This window comes from Macaca thibetana, chromosome 2 (assembly GCF_024542745.1).
Source record: "Macaca thibetana thibetana isolate TM-01 chromosome 2, ASM2454274v1, whole genome shotgun sequence".
NCBI classification, from domain to species: Eukaryota; Metazoa; Chordata; class Mammalia; order Primates; family Cercopithecidae; genus Macaca; species Macaca thibetana.
This window is the reverse complement of record NC_065579.1, coordinates 141980688-142003860: the sequence shown is the minus strand read 5'-3', so window position 1 is coordinate 142003860 and position 23173 is coordinate 141980688. Positions and strand designations below refer to the sequence as shown.

General features: G+C 37.3%; 3 protein-coding genes across 8 annotated transcripts in view; 1 reads left to right on the top strand and 2 right to left on the bottom strand.

Annotated features, from left to right (window-relative positions):
* TSEN2 (tRNA splicing endonuclease subunit 2) overlaps positions 1-23173 on the bottom strand; it is a 728632-nt gene that overhangs the window by 135566 nt on the left and 569893 nt on the right. The window lies entirely within an intron of this gene.
* The window catches only part of TIMP4 (TIMP metallopeptidase inhibitor 4), a 328069-nt gene that overhangs the window by 89440 nt on the left and 215456 nt on the right, over positions 1-23173 (top strand). The gene's annotated exons all lie outside the window — the stretch shown is intronic.
* PPARG (peroxisome proliferator activated receptor gamma) overlaps positions 1-23173 on the bottom strand; it is a 146116-nt gene that overhangs the window by 36320 nt on the left and 86623 nt on the right. For 3 of the 6 annotated variants that reach the window (XM_050781478.1, XM_050781475.1, XM_050781476.1), the window contains 3 exons: positions 19153-19380; positions 17615-17784; positions 6221-6359 (listed from right to left, as the gene is read on the bottom strand). In XM_050781478.1, coding sequence (XP_050637435.1) covers positions 6221-6359; positions 17615-17784; positions 19153-19372 — 529 coding nt within the window. In that variant the 5' untranslated portion in view covers positions 19373-19380. Of the gene's footprint in view, positions 1-6220; positions 6360-17614; positions 17785-19152; positions 19381-21839; positions 21924-23173 lie in introns of those variants that run through there. The other 3 variants (XM_050781477.1, XM_050781479.1, XM_050781480.1) reach the window with 2 other exon arrangements.

The window sequence follows — 23173 nt, the reverse complement described above, 5'->3', positions numbered from 1 at the left end:
GCTGGCGACCATCTCCACCTCTTATTTCTAAAATTTCTTGTCCTGGTTCCTGCTGTTCTGGGTCCTCTAACTTTCTGCCAGCTGCTCTCCAGATCTCTCTGATGGTGCCTCTCCCTTAGCTTGTATTCTGTGGTCCCTAGTATGACCTCTCTAACCTACAATGGGTGCTGATGATTCCTGCTCTCTCTTTACTGAAATGTGGAGCCTTATTTTTCACGTCTTCCTGTATTCCTCTATACATAGTTGCTGGATACTCCATAGGCACCTCTAACACAATATAAAACTGAATTTAAAATTTTCTCCTCCAAACTGGCTCTTATTCCTGTGTTCCTTTCTTGGTTAATTCATTCTATCGCCCAAATGAGATACCCTAAATAATCTTTGACAACCTCTCTCCCTTCAGGCGCTTTTATTCATTGGTCACTGCTCTGATATTTCTCTCAATTTCCTTTCTTCTCGCCCTTCTCAATGTCTTATTTCCTCATATTGCATTGGTCTTCAGATGAATTTCCCAATTCCAGTCTTTTCTCTATCATTTTTACTGCTATCAGTAGTTTTTTTTTTTTTCGGTAATATATATCTGATCACTCTCTTGCTTTTTAAGGCAGAATGTGGTATCACAGGAAGGCATGAAACACATAGAAAAGGAAGAGCAGGGAATCAGAAAAGTCTCATGGGAAGGAAGGCATTTGAATGAAGACTTGAATGTCAGGTAGAATTTCCACAGGGAACAGACAGACACATCAACAGAGGCCCAGAGGTATCCAAGCATAAGCCATTTTCCAGGAATAGCAAAATGCAGGGTTTGCCGGAAGTGTGAGTGGAAAGTGGGCAGGGGTGGGGAAAGGAGGTAGGCTACAACATGGATGGTTCTGGAGTCCACACAGGGCAGAGGGACAGGGTAGCCGGAGCAAACGTGTACTGCCACATGCATTAGGACTTGGTTACCTTTTCTGAAAGTTAAGATTTGGGTAATTTTTCTTTGCACAACCAAGAAGACTAAAGAAAAAAAAGTAATAGGTTAGCCGGGCCCGGTGGCTCATGCTTGTAATCCCAGCACTTTGGGAGGCTGAGGCGGGCGGATCACGAGGTCAGGAGATGGAGACCATCCTGGCTAACACGGTGAAACCCCATCTCTACGAAAAATACAAAAAATTAGCCGGGCTTGGTGGCGGGTGCCTGTAGTCCCAGCTACTCGGGAGGCTGAGACAGGAGAATGGTGTGAACCTGGCAGGTGGAGCTTGTAGTGAGCCTAGATAGCGCCACTGCACTCAAGCCTGGGCGTCAGAGACTCTGTCTCAAAAAAAAAAAAAAGAAATAGGTTAAAGTTGAAATCTATTTGCCATTCAGAATTTTTCCTTTTCTCAATATACACTAGAGCTGCTGTTTGCAAGGCACTGAGAGAACTACCTTAAAAATGTGAGTGTCACAAAAATTTGTGAAATCATTTTTCTGGATTTTTATGAAGCCACTGAGAAATTATTTTGAAAGTTGTCAGTTTTTTTAAAAAAATTAAAAACTCTCTCTCATTTATATCATAAGACATCTTAGTCAGCAAAGCTAAGATTTCACTAGCTTTTAAATTTATGAAAAACATATTTTTAACCAAATCTCAATGTTATAGAGAAAACCTAACTGAATGATTCATAAACAACATGTCAATTCTTCTCTAGATTATTTTCTTAAATAGGTCAGGTGCAGTAGCACTTTCCTGTAGTTTCAGCAACTCCAGATGCTGAGGTGGGCCCAGCCTAAGCAACATAGTGAGACTCCATCTCTAAAAATAGTAATAATAAATACATAAAATTTTAAAAATAAAAAGTGCACTTAGCCTAAACTATTTTATTATTTAGTTCATACATAAAAAAAGAGCTCTGAATATGAATTATTCACTAGTCAAAAAAAAAATTTTTTTTTTTTTTTTGAGACGGAGTCTCGCTCTGTCACCCAGGCTGGAGTGCATTGGCCGGATCTCAGCTCACTGCAAGCTCCGCCTCCCGGGTTCACGCCATTCTCCTGCCTCAGCCTCCCGAGTAGCTGGGACTACAGGGGCCTGCCACCTCGCCCGGCTAAGTTTTTGTATTTTTAGTAGAGACGGGGTTTCACTGTGTTAGCCAGGATGGTCTCGATCTCCTGACCTCGTGATCCGCCCGTCTCGGCCTCCCAAAGTGCTGGGATTACAGGCTTGAGCCACCGCGCCCAGCCAAAATTTTTTTTTTGAGATAGGGTCTTGCTCTGTCACCCAGGCTGGAGTACAGTGGTGTGATCATGGCTCACTGCAACTTTCACCTGGGCTAAAGCGATCTTTCCACTCCAGACTCCCGAGTAGCTGAAACCACAGGCGCGCACCATCACGCCCGACTAATTTTTTGTAGTTTTAGCAGAGATGGGGTCTTGCCATGTTTCCCAGCCTGGTCTCGAACTCCTGAGCTCAAGTGGTCCTCTGACCTCGACCTCCCAAAGTGCTGGGATTACAGGCATGAGTCACACTGTGCCCGGCCCACTAGTCAAAATTCTTAATGACTAAATAATTTTATTAAATATAAAGAGGACAAGGCCAGCGCAGTCGGTGGCTCACGCCTAATTCTAGCAATTTGGGAGGCTGAGGTGGGATCACCTGAGGTCAGGAGTTCGAGACCATTCTGGCCAACATGGTGAAACCCCATTTTTACTAAAATATAAAAATTTGCTAGGCGTGGTTGCGGGCACCTGTAGTCCCAACTACTTGGGAGGCTGAGGCAGGAGAATTGCTTGAACCCGGGAGGCAGAGGTTGCAGTGAGTTGAGATCATACCATTATACTCCAGACTGGGTGACAAAGCGAGACTCTGTCTCAAAAATAATAATAATAATAATCAAATAAAAATAAAGAAGACATATTTTTAAAATGTGATTACTATAAAGGACTTGCCAGCAAGATTTTAAAACAAAAATGACTACTTTGAAAAACTATAAAAATGCATGCAAGAGCCCATCTGACTAAAGAAGCAACATTATCCATGCGTCTTTTTATCAAGATTCTGCAGACACCAGCTTCACTAACAAACAGTAGTTGATGCAATGATCACTTAGTAAGTTACATGCACCACTGAGTGGCCTAGGAAGCAGGTCTGTATTTCTGCTTCATTTTCATTTTGAGCTTTCCTCTAAGGGCAGTGTCTAGACACAGTAGTGAATTGATTGTGCTTGAGATGACTCAGGAAGGCTTCTGAGCAATCGGTGGAATTAACCCATGGTCTAGAAATGATGGGTTGTTAAATGACCAAAATAATTAAGAACGTGTGTTTATTTTCGTTACTTGCAGGAAAAAAATACGTTTCTGAAGCATATCAATCAGTCCATCAGCTGGGTACTTTTCCTACCCCATGCTGAAAGTGAATATTTGAGAAGTTATGTTTCTAACTGGAAGAATTCTGAAACTATGTTCTTCTACAACGTGTAGGCGATATGTCACAATGAAAATGAAAGTTCCCTCTGAAGAGCTGTAATGCTACATAACCCAGGATGCCATTTATACTTTCTCTAACCCAGAGGCTCTGGATTTCTGCTCTCGGGCTACATCACTAATCATCAAACCAACTGCCCGAAATTGCTGAGCAATTGATCACAATATGTAGACCTGACTCAGATACATAAATTATATTTTTATTTTATGGTACCAAAACATATAGGTGAAAACTTTTAAATTCAGGCAATTGACATGCCAGGTGCCTACATATTTGTGAAGACCGGAGCATTGTAAGACACAGAATAGCTGGTTGAAAAGTGAAAAATCCAGTGAGTTAGGTTGTTTGATTATACAGAATCACAGAATTTTCAGTGAAAGGACATAGTGATCACTGATTTCAGTGCCTATCCAATAACATTAGCAAGAGCCCCTAGGGTTCCCTACTGGTTCCTTCAGAAACCTCCTTCAAAGCTGTGAGTGCATGGCCAAAGGGGAAGCTACATTCATCAACCAGACTAATCAGAGACCAGAGAGCAGAAATAAGGTTAACACAGAATGGAGTACATTTGCTTTGGGGGACGTCCATGTTTTCTTGCACATACTGAAAACAGCTGGGTGCTGACTTTGGTATAACACTCAGAGCCTCTTTCGATAAAAAGGCATTCTATATGAACAAAAACTCTGTTGGCTTCACATTGGTCAAAGCAATGGATTTTAAATAGTGACTCAACTTCCTAGAAAACTTTGTATTTAGAAATGTTTTCTTCATGCAGCTAACAGGCAAAACTAATCAAAACCTTGTTGTTAGTCTGATGTTTTCTTTTCTGTGTGGCAAACAAACTCCCATAAAAACCTCTGAGGTTTTTTTAGTAATGTTTGCAATTTTTTAAGTGTTGAACTGCCTAAGTCTCTGATGTCGTGACACTTAATTCCTATATTTTCTTGCTTTTGCTAGAACTGAACGAACACTCCCTATCAAGATTGACCCCCTCTAGAGATAAAATAAATTGTCATATGAAGTCAAAAGATGACCTATCAAGTTTATGATAGCTTTCTTTGACTTTTAGGGGAGGAGAAAATCATACCATTCATACTGCATAGGTTGGGGTTTAAATAATATTTGCCTATAAGCAATAAGCAATTGGAGATTGATTTTAAGTAAACGTATGCAATGCCTGTAAGCAACAGGAAATATATTTTACATAAATGTATGCACTGCCTATAAGTAACAGGAATTATATTTTACATGAATGTGTGAAGTGATAATTTTTTAATAGGCAAAAAATAGTGTTAAAAGTGGAACTGGCATGCTTTCCTAGGCTATCTCAGTGATAATGACCTCAAAGTCAATGATTTCTTCATGAAGATGAAATAAGTTTATTGCAACTTGATTGCATCACCTAAAATATAACCCTTGACTTGGAAACTTGCCCTTATGTTTTATGAGGTCTGAAATAAAAAGGAAACTGATGGAACTGAACCAGCAAATTATTTTGCAATCCATGACTACAGTTGTATACAGCAGATGTAGTCAATTGTTGAGGAAGGTTGGACCAAATTTCCATCCTGTTCAGTACTGTTGATAGCTCTATTCAAAATACATTCTTGCCTTTAGAGGAACTGACTCATAGTAATGATACAGATAGAATTTTGTGAACTATTTTTAAAGGGTAGGTTATTAATCAATGAGTGACTCTCAAATATCTTGATGGTTTCCACTGTGAAAACCAAATATCTGCATGATAGAGCAAAAATTTAATTTTCTCAGATGCTTTAGAGTGCATATAGATGAAAACTGCCTTCTCACTAGATCAGTTTTGGGAGAGATGAAAACAAAAGAAAGAAAAAATAGGATAGCTGATGAAATGAAACTTCAAATTTAATTTGGTCATGTTGGCATTTTTTATTTCTTGAGTGCATTGAAAAGAACTGATTAATACTTGACACATATAATACTACCAAGTTATACCTAAAATTTATTTTGTCAGCCAGGTAACCAATGAGAACTAAATAGTGATCAAGAATCATTTTTTCAAACATGTTTGTCTTCCAGGACTTTACTGAGTTAGTTCCACAGATCATGAAAACAGGGGTCTTTTCTCAGGTCTTCTACATCATTTCCCTTAAGCTGACACCCAAAGTCATAAGCTTGACTTTAGACACAGGTTTCAAAAGTAGAAAGTTTTATTCTCTTACGTTTCTATGGCATTAAAGTTTTGCAGAACTATAAAAATAATTTGTTTTACCCTTTCCACAACTCATGGATGTTCCTTGAAGTGAAGGAAAGGAACACTTGTCTTTGCATAATAAAGAGCAAAAAAAAAAATTAATTAATTAAATAAATCTAAATTCTCACATGCCACTTAAAGTTCCAGACCCAGACATCTTCAGGATTTTCTTACGTTTAAAGTAGAAAGACACTACTGATACACACAAGTAAATATAATTCTCTATTTAATGCATGAAGCAATATAAAATTTTATCACGATGATCATTATATTTGTTCTAAAACACTAAAGTTTTTCCCATCATCCCCCAGATTTTTCAAGTCTCTTCTCTCCTCATGGCAAATGCCCAACCAGAGAGAGAAGGGTTCTATAATGAAACGTTAAAAACACTGACCTAAATGAGAAATGTTTTATCGACATGCAATATTCTAAATTCTGGCATTTGGTGGAAAACCTGTACACATTTTTGGCAATGGCCTTAGTGTCCACTGGTCTGGCAGCTATAATGAGAATAATAAAGTATATGGTGATGACTGTTTACTCACCATTATGTGACATCCCCACTGCAAGGCATTTCTGAAACCGACAGTACTGACATTTATTTCTACTTTTTTTGTGGATCCGACAGTTAAGATCACATCTGTCATAGATAAGCTTCAATCTGATTGTTCTCCGGAAGAAACCCTGCAAAGGGATATATATATATATATATGTATATATATTATATATAAAAAAAGAAGCAAATTTTAAGTCTTTGTGACACATGGAAGCAGCAACCTACGGCAAAAGGTTTACTGGCCTGGGAATCAGAAAAAGCAGGTTCTTGACACGGTTCTGTCACTGGTGACTTTAGACAAGTCACTTAACCTCTCTGGAACTAAATTTTCTTTGCTGTAAAATAAAGAACCAGAGGATCTCCATGTCCCTTTTTTAGCTCTTAGACACTGATCACATCCAGCTGCGGCTTTCACTGGATCTTGGCTCCACATTTGGTTTTCAGCATGCTCTAAGAAGTGCTCTGGATTTAATGTAATGCAAATAAAACACCATGTAATCAGTTCAGACTCTCTGCAAATCATTCCAACAGCATGCCCCAGCCTTTGTAATTGTGCTAAGCAGCCTGGCAAAGTTATAATCATTTCATTCTAAAATCTGATCAGGGCCAATAAAAATCCACATGTGGATAATTTTTTTGGAATTCTCTATGTTGCATAATTTCCTGCAGAATTTGTTTCACTTATTCATGCTGCTGAAAGTGTGCCCCATCATTGTTGTGGCTTACAGACAGAAAGAGACTATGGCAAATAACATGAGAAGTAATCAGATAAATCCTCACAAAATTGACTGCTATCTCAAAATGGCAAATACGTCAATTTGAGGCCAACTGAATATTCTGCTGTATTTACATCTTTTGGAAAGAGCTGAAAAAAATCGAATTGGACATGTTTTCTGACTCCATTTTTTGGGTTCATCATATTCCTATTCATTTCTATTGTGTTCATCTCCATAAAATTTAATTGCTAATTCTTTCAAATGTATCTGGCCCTGTTTGGTGCAAAAAGCACTGCATTAGTATTGCTGCGATCATTGACATGCATTTTGACTTTCTCCAAATTTCCATTTTGAACTCTGGATGTTCTGATTACTTGACAGCTTCACTTAAATAACTAATAGCCATCTCTAAGCCAGCCTGTCCAAATTGAAGTCCTGACCCTCCCCTACAAACTCACTTCACTTGCGACTTTCTCCATCTCGGCAGATGCAACGCCATCCTCCCAGATTCTCAAGCCCAAATCCTTGAAATCACTCTTGACTTATTTCTTTCCTCAAGAAGAAAGCTTTCTCTAAATACACACTTGCCTGTTTCCTTCATCGCCTTCAAGTTTTGCGTCTCACCTCTCAATGGGGCTAAGCCAACTTATTTAATACTGTGGCCTGTCCCTGCCCCACCTCTCTTCTGGAACTCTTGATCCTCTTGACTCTGCTCCAGTTTTTCTTCTTTCCAATAGCACTTATGACTTTCTAACACACCAAAGAATTTACTTATTACTGTTTAAGTGTTTATTTTGTTCCCTCCCTCACTGCTCAATTAAAATTATAAGCTCCTCAGGGGCAGGAATAGCCTCTTCTACCCCTGGATGGAATCCAAATGCCTATGATAGTGCTAAATTAAAATTTGTGGAATTAATATAGATGTCACATAACTTCCTTTCTGGGCCTCACCTTTTTCAACTGTAAAATGAGAAAGCACTTCCACCTCTGGTGGTTTGTGACTCCAAATTATGACTGAGATGTTACAAAGGCAATAGGCTTGACAAAGTAACCATTATTCTCAATTTGGGTTTGTCATTTCCTTGATCTTTAAGAAAATATAGGCTGGGTGTGGTGCTCACGCCTGTAATTCCAACACTTTGACAGACTGAGGCGGATGGATTGCTTGAGTCCAGGAGTTCGAGACTAGCTTGGGCAACAAGGTGAAACCCTGTCTCTATTAAAAAAAAACACACAAAAATTAGGCAGGTGTGGTGGCATGCACCTGTAGTCCCAGCCACTACTCTGGTGGCTGAGATGGAAGGATCACCTGAGCCCAGGAGGTCAAACTGCAGTAAGCCAAGCTATGATCACACCACTGCACTCCAGTCTCGGTGACAGAGTGAGACACTGTCTCAAAAAAAAAAAAATAAAAATAAAATAAAAAAAGGAAGAAAATACAGTTTTATCACCTACTATGTAAAATGAAATAATATACTATTTAATTTTGCTTGTTTTGAGGCTTTACTAAATGGTATTATACTATATGTAGTTTTTGGGACGCTATTAAAATTTAGTATGAGGTTTCTAAAATTTACGTTCTTTTTAGTGAAAGACTATGATTTACTCATTTTCATAATTATATAGTATTCCATTGTATGACTATACTATAATTTATTAGCCTATTTGCATGCAGATGAATGTCTGAAATGTCAATTTTTTGCTATTGTGAGAAGAGTTTCTCTAAATATTCCTGTAAATATTTTTAAGTAGCATTTCTGGGTTGTACAATGTGTGAATATTACATTTTACAAGATAATGCCAAATTGTTTTCCAAAGTGTCTATCAATTTACACTCCCCACAAGCGTTTTATGAAAGTTCTAGTCTCTTCCACATTTGGTGTTGTCAGACTTCTTAATTTTGACAATCTAAAATGTATAAAATTGAATGTAAATCTTGATTTGTATGTCCCTGGCTTTTCACTTCCCAATTTCTAATTGTCTTTTCCTTAAAATTGAATTTTAGACTTTTAAAAAATATGCTAGATATTAATCTGTTGTCTGTTACAGATGTTCAAATATCTTCTCCTCTGTTTGGCTTACCATCCTTGAAATGTACTTTTTCAGTATTTTTGTTTTCTTAACCAATAGATATTTCATTTCACTCTCATTCTTTTTTTTGTTTTGTTTTTTGTGTTGAGACAGAGTCTCACTCTGCTGCTCAGGCTGGAGTGCAGTGGTGCTATCTCGGCTCACTGCAACCTCCGCCTCCTGGGTTCAAGCGATTCTTGGGCCTCAGCCTTCTCGATAGCTGAGATTACAGGCATGCACCACCAAACCTGGCTAATTTTTTTTTTTTTTTTTTGGTATTTTTAGTAGAGATGGGGTTTCACCAAGTTGGCCAGGCTGGTCTTGAACTCCTGGTCTCAAGTGATCCACTCACCTTGGACTCCCAAAGGCCTGAGATTACAGACGTGTGCCACTACGCCTGGCTCACTCTCATTCTTGAGAGATTACTGAGTACTCAGTTATTCACTCTTAACACTTTGAATTCTATTATCCTTCTGCTTCCATTTTGCTGTTGAGAAGTCTCTTGTCAATTTACTTCTAAGATGATCTACCTTTTCTCTTTGATTGCTTTTATACTCTCTATTTGTCTTTAGTATTCGGCAGTTTTACTGCAGCGTGTTTGGCCATGAATTTCTTTTCATTTATCTTCTTGGACATGTTGTTTCTGCATTACGGCTTCACCTGTTATCAGTACTGGACTCCAGTACTGGACTCCAGTGAGATAAGTAGTAGACTTTCTTATTCTAGCCTTCACATTTCCGCACACCTCTTTTTTATTTTCCATTTTCTTCTCACTACTTACTCACTAATATTGATTGCCAAAGTAAAAATCAGAACAGAAGCAAAATAACATGAAAATATATAATTATACTGGCAAAAGTAAAAACAAACATTTCTCACTAAAATTCACTAGTGAGAATAGTTCTACACTTTACTCTTCCACTGATCAGTGAAGAAGACATACCTCTTTAATATTCAAAGATCCTATGAATCCTTCAAGAACTAAGAGCCTTCACATTCCAAAAGATCCTGGACAAGACATATTCTTTAAGACACTGTTGGTTTCATTCTTGGCAATTTCTTTGCATATCTCTTTCAGTTTCAGGTTTTTCTTCTGCTATGTCCAGTAAGCTATCTAATCCTTCCATTGAACTTTCATTTCAGTAATTATACTTTTAACTTTTAGAAGGTTTACTTTTTTTTTTCCACTTGGTTTTCAAATCATCCTGGTTATTCCTAATAGTTTATTGTTGCAAGCCTATGCCCTCTTCCTTTAAATAATCCATAATAGCTGCTTTATATTCTGTATCAGGCAATCCCAATTTCTGCTTCCCCCGGGAAGGGGAAGAGCAGGGAGTCTGTATCAGTTTTCTTGTTTTTGATGAATGTCATTCAAGATGATTAGCTTCTCACATGCTTGCTGATAGTATTTGGAACACACTTCTTGACCTTAAACTGGGGGACTCCTACAAGGTCTTAATTAGGAATTCAGTAGCCAGCAGTACTGCTGACTTACGACTATTTCAGACACTCTTGAGAATCCTGGCTTAATTCAGAAGCCTTACACTCAGCTCCTTCTCACTGATTGCTCAGAAAACTACTACAGGCATCCGCCTTTGGGGCAACGATCACTCCTGTACCTCTCTGGGCATCTACCATGGGGAAAACCCTGACCTGCTAAGTGTGCCTGTAGCTCATAGTTTCGAACTGAGGGTTTATTTGTTTCATTTTGTTTCATTGATGTTGTTTTGGAGAGTTTTCTCCACCTCCTGTGAGATCAGCAATGTCTTAAAGAATATGCCCAAGGTAGAATTTGCTGGCAGTTGAAGTCTCTTTAATTCTCAAAGGGTTCTGAGGACCTTCAGATATCAAAAAGGTTTTTTTTTGTTTTGTTTTGTTTTTGTTTTTTCTCACAGATGAATAGAATGCTAATGTAAAGAACTGTTCTCATTGATAACGGTGAAATTTTTGTTGTTTACCATTGTGATCACAGATAATGTTGGTGAAAATTTTGATGTTTACCATTGTGATCACAGATATTTTATGATATTCCTTGACTTCTCTTTTGATTCTTGCTTTTTTAAGACTAATATTAGTGGGTGAAAATGCTACTTAGCTAGCTGACAGCTGGATGGCTCACAGAGTGCTCAGTTATTTGGCATGGCTAGGAGAGGAAGATTTTTTGATAAGAGAATTGTTGATCCCTTCCTTACACCATATACAAAAATTAACTCAAGATGGATTAAAGACTTAAATGTAAGACCTAACACAATAAAAACCCTAGAAGAAAACCTAGGCAATACCATTCAGGACATAGGCATGGTCAAATACTTCATGACTAAAACATCAAAAGCAATGGCAACAAGAGCCAAAATAGACAAATAGGATCTAATTAAACTAAAGAGCTTCTGCACAGCAAAAGAAACTATCATCAGAGTGAACAGGCAACCTACAGAATGGGAGACAATTTTTGCAATCTACCCATCTGACGAAGGGCTAATATCCAGAATCTACAAAGAACTTAAACAAATTTACAAGAAAAAAACAAACAACTCCATCAAAAAGTGGGCAAAGGATATAAACAGATACTTCTCAAAAGAAGACATTTATGCAGCCAACAGACACACGAAAAAATGCTCATCATTACTGGCCATCAGAGAAATGCAAATCAAAACCACAATGAGATACCATCTCACACCAGTTAGAATGGCGATCATTAAAAAGTCAGGAAACAGACGCTGGAGAGGATGTGGTGAAACAGGAATGCTTTTATACTGTTGGTGGGAGTATAAATTAGTTCAACCATTGTGGAAGACAGTGTGGCAATTCCTCAAGGATCTAGAACTAGAAATACCATTTGACCCAACCATCCCATTACTGGGTATATATCCAAAGGATTATAAATCATGCTGCTATAAAGACACATGCACACGTATGTTTATTGCAGCACTATTCACAATAGCAAAGACTTGGAACCAACCCAAATGTCCATCAATGATAGACTGGATTAAGAAAATGTGGCACATATACACCATGGAATACTATGCAGCCATAAAAAAGGATGAGTTCATGTCCTTTGCAGAGACATGGATGAAGCTGGAAACCATCATTCTAAGCAAACTATCACAAGGACAGAAAATCAAACACTGCACATTCTCACTCATAGGTGGGAGTGGTACAATGAGAACACATGGACACAGGGTGGGGAACATCACACACCGGGGCCTGTCAGGGTGTTGGGGGAGAGATAGCATTAGGAGAAATACCTAATGTAAACGACGAGTTGATGGTTGCAGCAAATCAACATGACACATGTATACATATGTAACAAACCTGCACGTTGTGCATATGTATCCTAGAACTTAAAGTATAATAATAATAATGATAAGAAGATAACCTCAAGGTTATGGTTTTATTGCCCTGTAGAACATTAACCATTTTGCATCTTATTTCAGGATTCTTTCTTTCAGTGACTATATATTCTTGGTCCCGCAAGTTCTTCTTTGAACTAGATTTACCATCCTGCTTTTTCCTTGTTAACGCGTTTTAAATAAATCTTTAACACATGTTCAAAAAAAAAAAAGAGAATTAAGTTTAACTCTTATAATGGAAATTTCTGACATGACTCAGCTGATGCCTTTCAAAAGTATATCACATTTTTTGTGATGATTCAAGGTCTTTCAATGAATAAGCATTCTAAACATTATACACTGTGTATGTAAATAAAATCTTGAACTGAATACACAGATCCTAGTATACATCTTGGAACTTGATTTTACTTTTTTACACTGAGTTCATGATAACCAAGTGTTTTCTTGTCATCTGACTCAAGGAATCTAGAGAAGTAGATGTAAGGATATTATCGAGTGCTTTTCTGTAAAATTATTTATTGATTTACAGAACAAGGCCGGCTTCTCCAAATTTTCTTCATATTACTGATGAAGAAACACTCTAATAACACTCTTCTTTATTATTTCAGAGTCCACAGAACAATGCATTTTCAACAACTTACTCTTCTGATGATCAGGAAGTCTGTGATGTGGTGTGTTGGAGATGCATCAGTCACCATTTCAGAAAATTATTTTGTGTATATATTTACTCTAATGTCTGCACATTTGTTTGTTAGAAAGTGATTCCTATTTTTCATATCATTTGAAAAATTTTCTTTGATCTCTCCTTAATTGCTTTAATTTTAACAAAACATCAGGGACAATGAGACCTCAGAATGGCACTGTTGATTTTACAATGAAATTAACAGCCCTGTGCTAGGCTTGCACTTGGCTTTCCCATGAAGCGTTCTGGCCCCTGGAAGCTGGATTAATAAGCTACAACTGGCAGGTGAGAAGAATTAAAACTCTTTCTGAAGTAGGGATGAATAGACATACAAGTGGCTAACAAGCATCCAGCATTCTTCTGTATACAGAAATACAAACGTAGATTACATTGTATTGTACAGTAGATTGTATTTACCGTATCTTTTGGTATGGCTATGGTTCTAAAATGATCTTTCACTAAAGACAAAAAATAGGATGGAACTTATCAAAGAAAAAAATATATGTCCAACATGTAAACAACAAATAAATGATAGCTTTCCAAGCTCTAAAGTATATATATGTTTCAGTTGCTAAAGGTTTTATTTTACATAAGTTTGCAATATTAACACACCCAAGAATCTGTAACTATTTCACCTTAATTCAAACCCAATCTACTCATTCCCATCTCTCTGACTGAATTTTGGCAAGAATCACTAATATAAACCTGTTCCATTTACACTGTAAAATTGTTTAGGAAGATCTACCAACAGTTGTTTTATGCTGTGTTTATTCTTTTCAATCCATAAATAAGCCTGCAGCTTTGTGGTCAACTGTATTTTAATTATGAATATAACCCACATTCTACTGTAATAGCAAATGTGAAGCTGCCAAAACACCTCTCAGAAAATACATGCAGATGAGTTAAACACATTTGCTAATTTCACTTTCCTGGCTTTTTATTGCGTATTGGTGATAAGCTAAGGAGATGTCTTTGATGAGTGACAGCCACTGGTCTAACGCAGCAGTATTCAGAATGTGGCAGCAATAATTTTGTTTAGTTTCAAAGTAGCAAAGAATGAGTAACTGCATTTCTTCAGAATGAAAAACTGCATTTCTTCAGAACGAGACTGAAGGCTTTATGGTCGCAAGACCCTTTTACTCTTTTTAAAATTATGGAAGATCCCAAAGAGTTTTTGTTTATGTGGACTATCTTTACTGACATTTATCACACTAGAAATTACAACTGAGAAATTATTATATACAAGAACATATAAGCAAACATTCCATTAGCTACCAGAGCTATGTCATCATCCTATACCATGTAGCTTGCAGAACACTCCACATACACTCCTGAGAGAATGAGAGTGAAAAAAGTAATAAAAATCATTATTATGAATATAGTTTCAACTGCATGGATGCCTTGAAAGGGTCCAAGCCCCAGACCACACTTTGGGAACTGCTGATGTATACCTGAAGAAGCCAAATGATATTGTTTCATTATGTAACCACATCGTACCAATATCATCTGAATCATTTTATAGATGAGAAAACCTGAGTAGGATGTAGCTAAATAATGACATATGCAAATGTACTTCACACAGTATCTGGTACATAGTAAGAATTCAATAAAAATCAGAATAAGAATTCAAAAAAACTTTCCTTTTTCAATCCATCATCCATTTAGGAACCAAGATGTCCTAATTCTTTCCCAACTGCAGTTCTATATCTTTACGCCAAATAAAAACCCCAGCTGAGGCAGGGTTTATTTTATAAGGTAAATATTTATGAACAATTTATTCTGTGCAATGAATATATAATAAATGCTATTTTATTCATTGGGTATATTAAAATTATTTTAAAAGACTGCATATCAAAATATAAGTGGATTCACACATTTTCTTTATATTAAATAGTATATTACTAAATGTTTGAATTTTCCAAGAATAATATTTTTCTTATTCTTACCTTTAAAACGTGTAGATGTCTATTTTCCCTTTCCAAGTGAGTAAAACTTTCTTTACATTTTAGTCTAGGAATTCTGGAATTCACATTTTGGATGGTTTGCAAATTACTGCAGGTTAGTGTACAATATGCTTAGTTTTCTTCTATGTTTGTTTTTTAATCCATGATAGGTTAAGGACTCCCCTAGAGTCTTCAGGTTTTATTAAGTGTTTTTTCTCCCTCTCTGCCTTCTTCTACTTTCTAATCCTAACTTGAAGGCACCTGGATTTCCTCCTCTCTCTTCTCTTTTTTGCTACTCTTCTTCCCTGCTTGCTTCTAAGTTTTAGTGCTCTCAGAACTTAGATTTATCACTATAACCAACTACTGACAATGTTCCTGTCTTTCTGTTTTCAGTTGTTTTCAGTAATGTTAGCTTTCCACAAATTTGTGACTAATAGGATTATGGTGGAACTACTTGCGTAAAGGTTTTAGTTTTCTAAGTGCTTTACTAGCCCATAAAAAACAATAACTTATTGTGGAAACTTAAACCAATCATGCCGTTTTTATTTATTTATAGTTGTAAATTGTCAACATGACCAAAACAGAATGGTTTCTTCAGATAAATATGGCTCAGAATTTAGCAACAATTTACTCACTCAAAAATGGTATCTAACTCAGTAAAAATAAACTCTAACTCATTAAATCTAACAATAAAACTCAATAAAACTACAAAAACACTCAATAAAAAATCTAAGTCAATAAAATGACATGTTCTTACTACTCATCAAGATCTTAGATAATCGACTTAATACAATGATTTCATAAAAGGTCATAAATATTTTAGCTTGGTTTAAATTACAGAATGAATGGGTTTTAGTGTTTTAAATGAAAGCATCTCTTGCCAGGAGTGTTTCAAAGTGTCATTTTGAAATTACAGACCTTAGAGATGAATAAGACCTTGTGTAGCCAATCTAATGAAGTCATTTTACACATGGAGGGCCTGAGGGATACAATGTGTATGTGACTGGCTAGTGACTTGGAAAGTGGCAGAGCTGACTTCTGGTTTTTCCCTTTTCACTGTATTAGGTTGCCTTTAGAGTAAAAACTGTTTGAATTGAAGGGATTTTAGAGATCATCTAATTCAGTGTCATTTTATTTATTTATTTATTTATTTATTTATTAGGAGTTAGGGTCTTGCTTTTGTGACCCAGGCTGGAGTGCAGAGGTGTGATCATAGCTCACTGCAGCCTTGAACTCCTGGGATCAAGTGATCCTCTTACCCAAGCCTCCCAAGAAGCTAGGACTACAGGCATGTGCCACCATGCCTGGCTAATTTTTTAAAATTTTGGAGGGATGGGGTCTCACTATGCTGCCCAGACTGGTCTTGAACCCCTGAGCTCAAGTGATCCTCCTGCCTTGGCCTCCCAAAGTGTTGGGATTACAGGCATGAGCCACCACACTCAGGCACAATCATTTTATAGATGAGAAAACCTGGGTAGGATGTGGTTAAATACTGATGTATGAACATGTTACCTTATACAGTATTTGGCACGTAGTAAGAATTCAATAAAAATCAGTTTCCTTTTTTGGTCCATCATCCATTTAGGAACCAAAATGTCCTAAACCTTTCCTAACTGTTGTTCTGTATCTTTATGTTGAATAAAAAGCTCAACTAAGCAGGTGTTTATTTTAGAAAGTAAATATTTATGAAGTTTATTCTGTGCAATGAGTATATAATAAATTAGTACTATTTTTTCATTGTGTGTATTAAAATTATCTTAAAAGACTGCATATCAAAATGAGTGGATTCACATATTTTCTTAATAATTAAGCAATAAATTACTAAATGTCTGAATTTTCCAAAATACCCTTTTCACAAAGGAAAGAGATAATGATAAATAGTATCTCCTTTCCCACACTGTTATACCTCCTTGCCTGTCCATGTATGTGGCTCACATTGATGCTGGAATAAGGAAACATGAGGCACTGCTTTGAGAGCCAACACCACCTAAGGAGTCAGAGTCTAATCTGAGGTCTGCCACTTACTAAGGGATGACTTTGGCAAGTTTTACCAACCTGTAATTTCTACATCTGCAATGTGGCCATAAAGAAGCCCAATCTTACAGGATTGCTCTAGGGATTCAAAGATATGCATATATAAATAATCTGTAAAATCTTGTGTCTATACAATATTACATGGTATAGCGAAAAAAACAAACAACTAGAGAATGCAGGAAATCTGCATCCTGGTGCCAGATCATCACTGTCTTGCCATGACATCTTGGAGAAGTCACCTTTTTGTAAAAATCCACAAGATGCAAGGATTAAACTAGATCAGTGTCTCAAAGAATCAATTTGGAGAAAGGAACGTGGGGCAAAGCAGCCCCACTTTTATCCACTTTCTTAGGCTTTCAAATACTATATCATCCTTTGGGAGGCTGTGGGAGGATCACTTGAGCCCAGGAGCTCAAGGCTGCAGTGTGCTATGGTAGCGCCACTGTACTCTAGTCTGGGGGACAGAGGAAAACACTCTTCCATGAAGAAAAAAAATTCATATTATTGTATCACCTAAAAAAAGGGTTCTGCTGAAATGAAATAATAAAGTTTCAACAATTTCTTTGAAGAAGATTTTTTAAAAATTACCTTGCATCCTTCACAAGCATGAACTCCATAGTGGAATCCAGAAGCTTTATCTCCGCAGACACGACATTCGATTGCCATGAGGGAGTTGGAAGGCTCTTCGTGAGGCTTATTGTAGAGCTGAGTCTTCTCAGAATAATAAGGTGGAGAAGCAGGCTCCACTTTGATTGCACCTGTGTATGGTATGTGAGAGGATAATTATCCCATGAAAACAGTCCTAAAAAGGCAACAAGGCAAGCCACCAAAGTATACCTTCATGCTATATTTGTATTGTTTTAGTGTAAAAACACTGGAGTTAAGGCAAGAAAAAGAAGGCTTTGTAATCACAGGCAAGTTACAACATCTCTAAGCCTCACCTGTAAATATAAAATGGGAACGAGAATTAAGTCTGTGGTTCTATGATCCCCCCAGTACCCTGCAATACTACAGCTCTAACAGACAACATAGAGGATTTGACACCAAGAAGTTTATTTTGCTAGGAAATGTTCTGTCTTTGGTATTCATCACAATATTAAATTATACTTTTTATTTAAATATTGCATTTTATAAGTACTTTGAAACAACTCTTGCAAAAGAACTACAGAAGGAATACCGCTGTGAAAAGGTCATGGTATGCCTAGCTAGAGATGCATGAAAAATAAGAGCCCAGGTTAGCATTAGTGTTCAGTCAAAAGAGGTGGTTTGTGAAATAATCTTTGACAGAGTGTGGCGGAACTTATGGAAGTAAGCCCTACCTTTTACTAGTTAGGCTCAGGGCTACTAAATTTCCATATTAGGCTCTAACTGAAAACCACACAGATAAATATAACTAAGCATATTATTTATCTTAAAAAACCACTAGAAATACAGGAAGTTCTGACTTGTCAAGTAATGATTGCCAATTACATAGTGGTGGCTTTGGAAAACCAGCATGTCAGCCCACACATGATAAAAATCAAGGAAATAGCATCACAGAAATACATTTTATCTCAAAAAGTACAGTACTAGTTTTTCTTGAGTCTGATGTTTTGATGTTGATTTAGTTAATGGCATGAAAATTTATCAATAGGCTACAATGTTAAAACAAATTTGTGCTCAAAAGTAGGTTTCAGTATAAACTTCTGAAAGGACATAACAGAAAAAATGTACTGTAGTGGCAGTAATATAGTGAAGATAAGTTATATAATATAAGGTGAGACTTGGAATTGTTACTTATTAACTTATAAGGGGCCAAAAGAATTCAAAGTTTGGATGATGGACTCAGCCTGAGATACAACTGGCAGTGTAATCAAGGTAGAAAATGTCCCTAAGAAAGAAGTAAGCAAGAAAGGAAAGAAGAGAGGAAGGAAGGAGTGGGAGAAGGCAAGATTGACCTGGGGCCAGCTTCCTTTCTTGCATTTCGTAGATACCTAGTATTTCATGGATAAATGGGTGAATAAATGAATGGTGAATGCCTTCTCTATTAGAATTCTAGTGTCTGGAGCACTATTTACTACAGGGTTACTGAGAGATAAGTCCAATTCCAGTCTTAGTAGTCTGAAAAGTGAAAATAAACATCATACTTTGGTACTCTTGAAGTTTCAGGTCATACTTATAATCCGCAACCATCGGATCTGTTCTTGTGAATGGAATGTCTTCATAATGTGGAGCAGAAATGCTGGAGAAGTCAACAGTAGTGAAGGGCTTGATGTCAAAGGAGTGGGAGTGGTCGTCCATTACGGAGAGATCCACGGAGCTGATCCCAAAGTTGGTGGGCCAGAATGGCATCTCTGTGTCAACCATGGTAATTTCTGAAAGGAAAAATAGACTAGCTGTGAAGTTAAGTCCCAGAGAACACAACAATCTCACAGAGTTTCAGAAGAGAAATGAAAGAGTCTTTGGCAAAGTAATCTCATCTAGGCTCTCACAACAAGAGAAAAGAACATAACCACCTTCTTAGTGCTGTCCAGGCTGTTTTATGATAGAAAGGAAGTCACCCTTTACCCAGGTATCATAATAAGAGAATCCTGAAACAGTGCAGACACATACAGTGTATCCATATAAACGCCTTGCCAACAGTCCTGCTCTCATTATCTTCTACAGAAGGTCATCAATTGAGTCTGTTAATGACTGCTGTTATTTAAAATTTTGTTCAGTTTTACTGAAGTATAATAGACAAAAATTTTTAAACTTAAGGTATACAGGCCAGGCACAGTGGCTCACACCTGTAATCCCAGCACTTTGGGAGGTCAAGGCAGGAGGATCACCTGAGGTCAGGAGTTCCAGACCAGCCTGGCCAACATGGCGAAACCTCATCTCTACTAAAAATACAAAAATTGGCCGGGTGTGGTAGCATGCCTGTAATCCCAGCTACTCGGGAGACTGAGACAGGAGAATCACTTGAACCTGGGAGGCAGAGGTGGCAGTGAGGCGAGATCACACCACTGCACTCCAGCCTAGGAGGCAGAGCAAGACTCCATCTCAAGAAAACCCCAAACCCAACCAAACCAAACCAAAACAAAAAACAAAAAACCACACACACCCACAAAAACTTAAGGTATTCAATGTGATGTTTTAATACATGTATTTACTATGAAATGATTTATCATACTCAAGATCACTTCAGACAGTTACCTTTTTGAGTATGAATATGTACAGTGAGAACACTTAAGATCTACTGTCTTAGCAAATTTCAAATATACCATACAGCATCACCAACTACAGTCACCATGCTGAAGGTGACCTATACTTAGGTCTCCAGCACTTATCCTGCATAACTGAAACTCTGGCTGACATCTCCCCATTGCTCTCGCCCTCCAGCCCCTGGCAAACACCATTTTACTCTCTGCTTTCATGAGTTCGACTTTTTTAGATTCCACGTGTTAAGTGAGATCATGTGGTATTTGTCTTTCTGTGTCAAACACTACCCAGTTTAATTATCTTAGCATAATGTCCTCTAGGTTCATCTCTGTTGTTGCAAATGACAGGATTTCCTTCTTTTTTTAAGGTTGAATAATATTCTACTGTGTGTGTACATATATATCTTTATGTGTATATACGTATGTGTGTGTATATATATTATATATGCATATATATACTGTGTTTTCAAAAATCCATTCATCCATTGACACTTAGGCTGATTTCACATCTTGGCTATTGCAAATAATGCTGTAGTGAACATGGGAGAGCAAACAGCTCTTCAACATCCTGATTCCATTTCACTTGGATATATACCCAGAAGTAGGATTGCTGGATCATATGCTAGTTCTATTTTTAATTTTTTGAGGCAGTCCATTCTGTTTTCCATAATGACTATACCAATTTATGTTCCTGTGAACAGTGTGCAAGGGTTCCCTCTTATCCACATCCTTGCCAACACTTCTTACCGTCTGTGTTTTTGATAACAGCCATTCTAATGGGTGTGAGATGATATCTCACTGTTTTTGATTTGCATTTCCCTGATGATTAGTGATGGTGAGTACCTTTTCATATATCTGTTGGCCACTTGTATGTCTTCTTTCTAGAAATGGATATTCAGGTCCTTCATCATTTTTTTAACTGGGTTATTTGTTTTCTTGCTATTGAGTTTGTTGAGTTTCTTATATATTTTGGAATATTAACTCCATATCAGATGTACGATTTGCAATCCATAACTCCATATCAGATGTACAGATTTCCCTATTCTGTAGGCTGACTTTTCACTTTATTGATTATTTCCTTTGCTGTGAAGAAGTTTCTAGTTTGATGCAATCTATTAATGATTGTTTTTAAAGTGTGCACAGGGTTCCAGGACAATTTTACTCTCTTGAAAGTAGAAGCCCAAAATATTTTTCTCTTTAGGATGAAATTTTTCCTATTCTACTTGTATTCATATGCTTTTGTGTAATAGAAAAGTTGGCAAATTAAATATAGGTAAATGAACTTCTTCTTTACTTGCATCCTAAAATAATTTTGTTCTTAATAATACAAAAATAAAAAAATTTTAAGGGGAAAATTACTCAATTATTATTTCTGTACTATAAAATATTACTCAAATAATTATCTTTTCTGTGGATACACCTTTTCTTAAAGAGGAGAAAGTTGTCCCCACATTGAGAATAGAAAGGTTAGAGAGATTTGTGGAAACATTTGATCACACCTGGGAGTGTCAAAATCAGACTCTAGCCCAGCATGGATTTTAAACCACCCCCAAAACAAAAACAAAACAAAACAGAGACAGAAACAAGAAAACACATCAAAGACAAAGGAAAGGCCGGGCGTGGTGGCTCACGCTTGTAATCCCAGCACTTTGGGAGGCCGAGGTGGGTGGATCACGAGGTCAGGAGATCGACACCATGGTGAAACCCAGTCTCTACTAAAAAAAAAAAAAAAAAAAAAAAAATTAGCCAGGCGTGGTGGTGGGCGCTTGTAGTCCCAGCTACTCGGAGAGGCTGAGGCAGGAGAATGGCGTGAACCTGGGAGACGGAGCTTGCAGTGAGCGGAGATTGCGCCACTGTACTCCAGCCTGGGTGACAGAGCCGTCTCAAAAAAAAAAAAAAAAAAAAAAAACAAAGGAAAAATACTTATACAGATTCTAAGGCCATGGAATAGCAAGTTTCATGAATCATCTGCCCAATATCATATATGCCACATGCATTTTTCTAAACATGATTTATTGTCACAGTAAGTGCAACAAAACTCTTTTGGTTCACTTCATGTGAACTTGTGAGCCACCGAGTGTGTAGACTGGAAAACTTTCTGCAATAGGTACCTGGACTCTGTTTACCTGAAACCAGTTCATTATTCAAAGTGGTACCAAAAAGCAGTGATAAGTATTTTAAATGTTAACCCTGTGGTCAAAAACACCAGTAGAGAGCTGTGTAAATTTAGGACTGCTCACACTGGAGACAGAAAGGAGCTGCTCATAAACTCCAGGACTCCTCAAATCACAGGTGTATCTTTCTTGTTTGCAGTCATATCCCCATTGGCTAACAAAGGGCTTGTCTCATAGTAGGTGCTCGTTAAATATTTATTTATTAAATACTAAATACGTTGATGACTTAATGAGATAGCTGTGAAGTTTTAGCAGAAGGGGCAGGGAAGGAGGGAAGCAAACTGGTATTGATCAAGCACTTCCCATGTGCCTGGTACATCCTACATTTTCTTCCGCATAATCTGAAATATGATTCCCACTTTATAGATAACCAAGCTAGGACCAAAGAAGTAAAGTGAATTGCCCAAAGTCCTCTAGCTAGGAAGTAGAAGATTCAAATTCAAGACTAACCCTGAAACCCTCTTCTGTATATGTAGTATCCTCTTGATTCTCTCATTGATGAAACAGGCTTATGGAATAGGGGCCACTCTCCTCTGTGTATGTGTACATGGGCCTCTTGCTTTTCCTTTTTCTTTTATCTATTTATCATTTTTTTGGAGCAATTTTATTTTAATGTCCTCACTTTAATACCACTTGCTTTTTCTTAACAAGCAGATTGACAAGAAATTCACTCCAAAGGCAAACTTTTGCATTAGCTGAAGATTGAAGATTTCAGCTGTGATCTTCATAAGAAAAAATGCCTTGAGGCCGGGCTCCCGCCTGTAATTCCAGCACTTTGGGAGGCCAAAGAG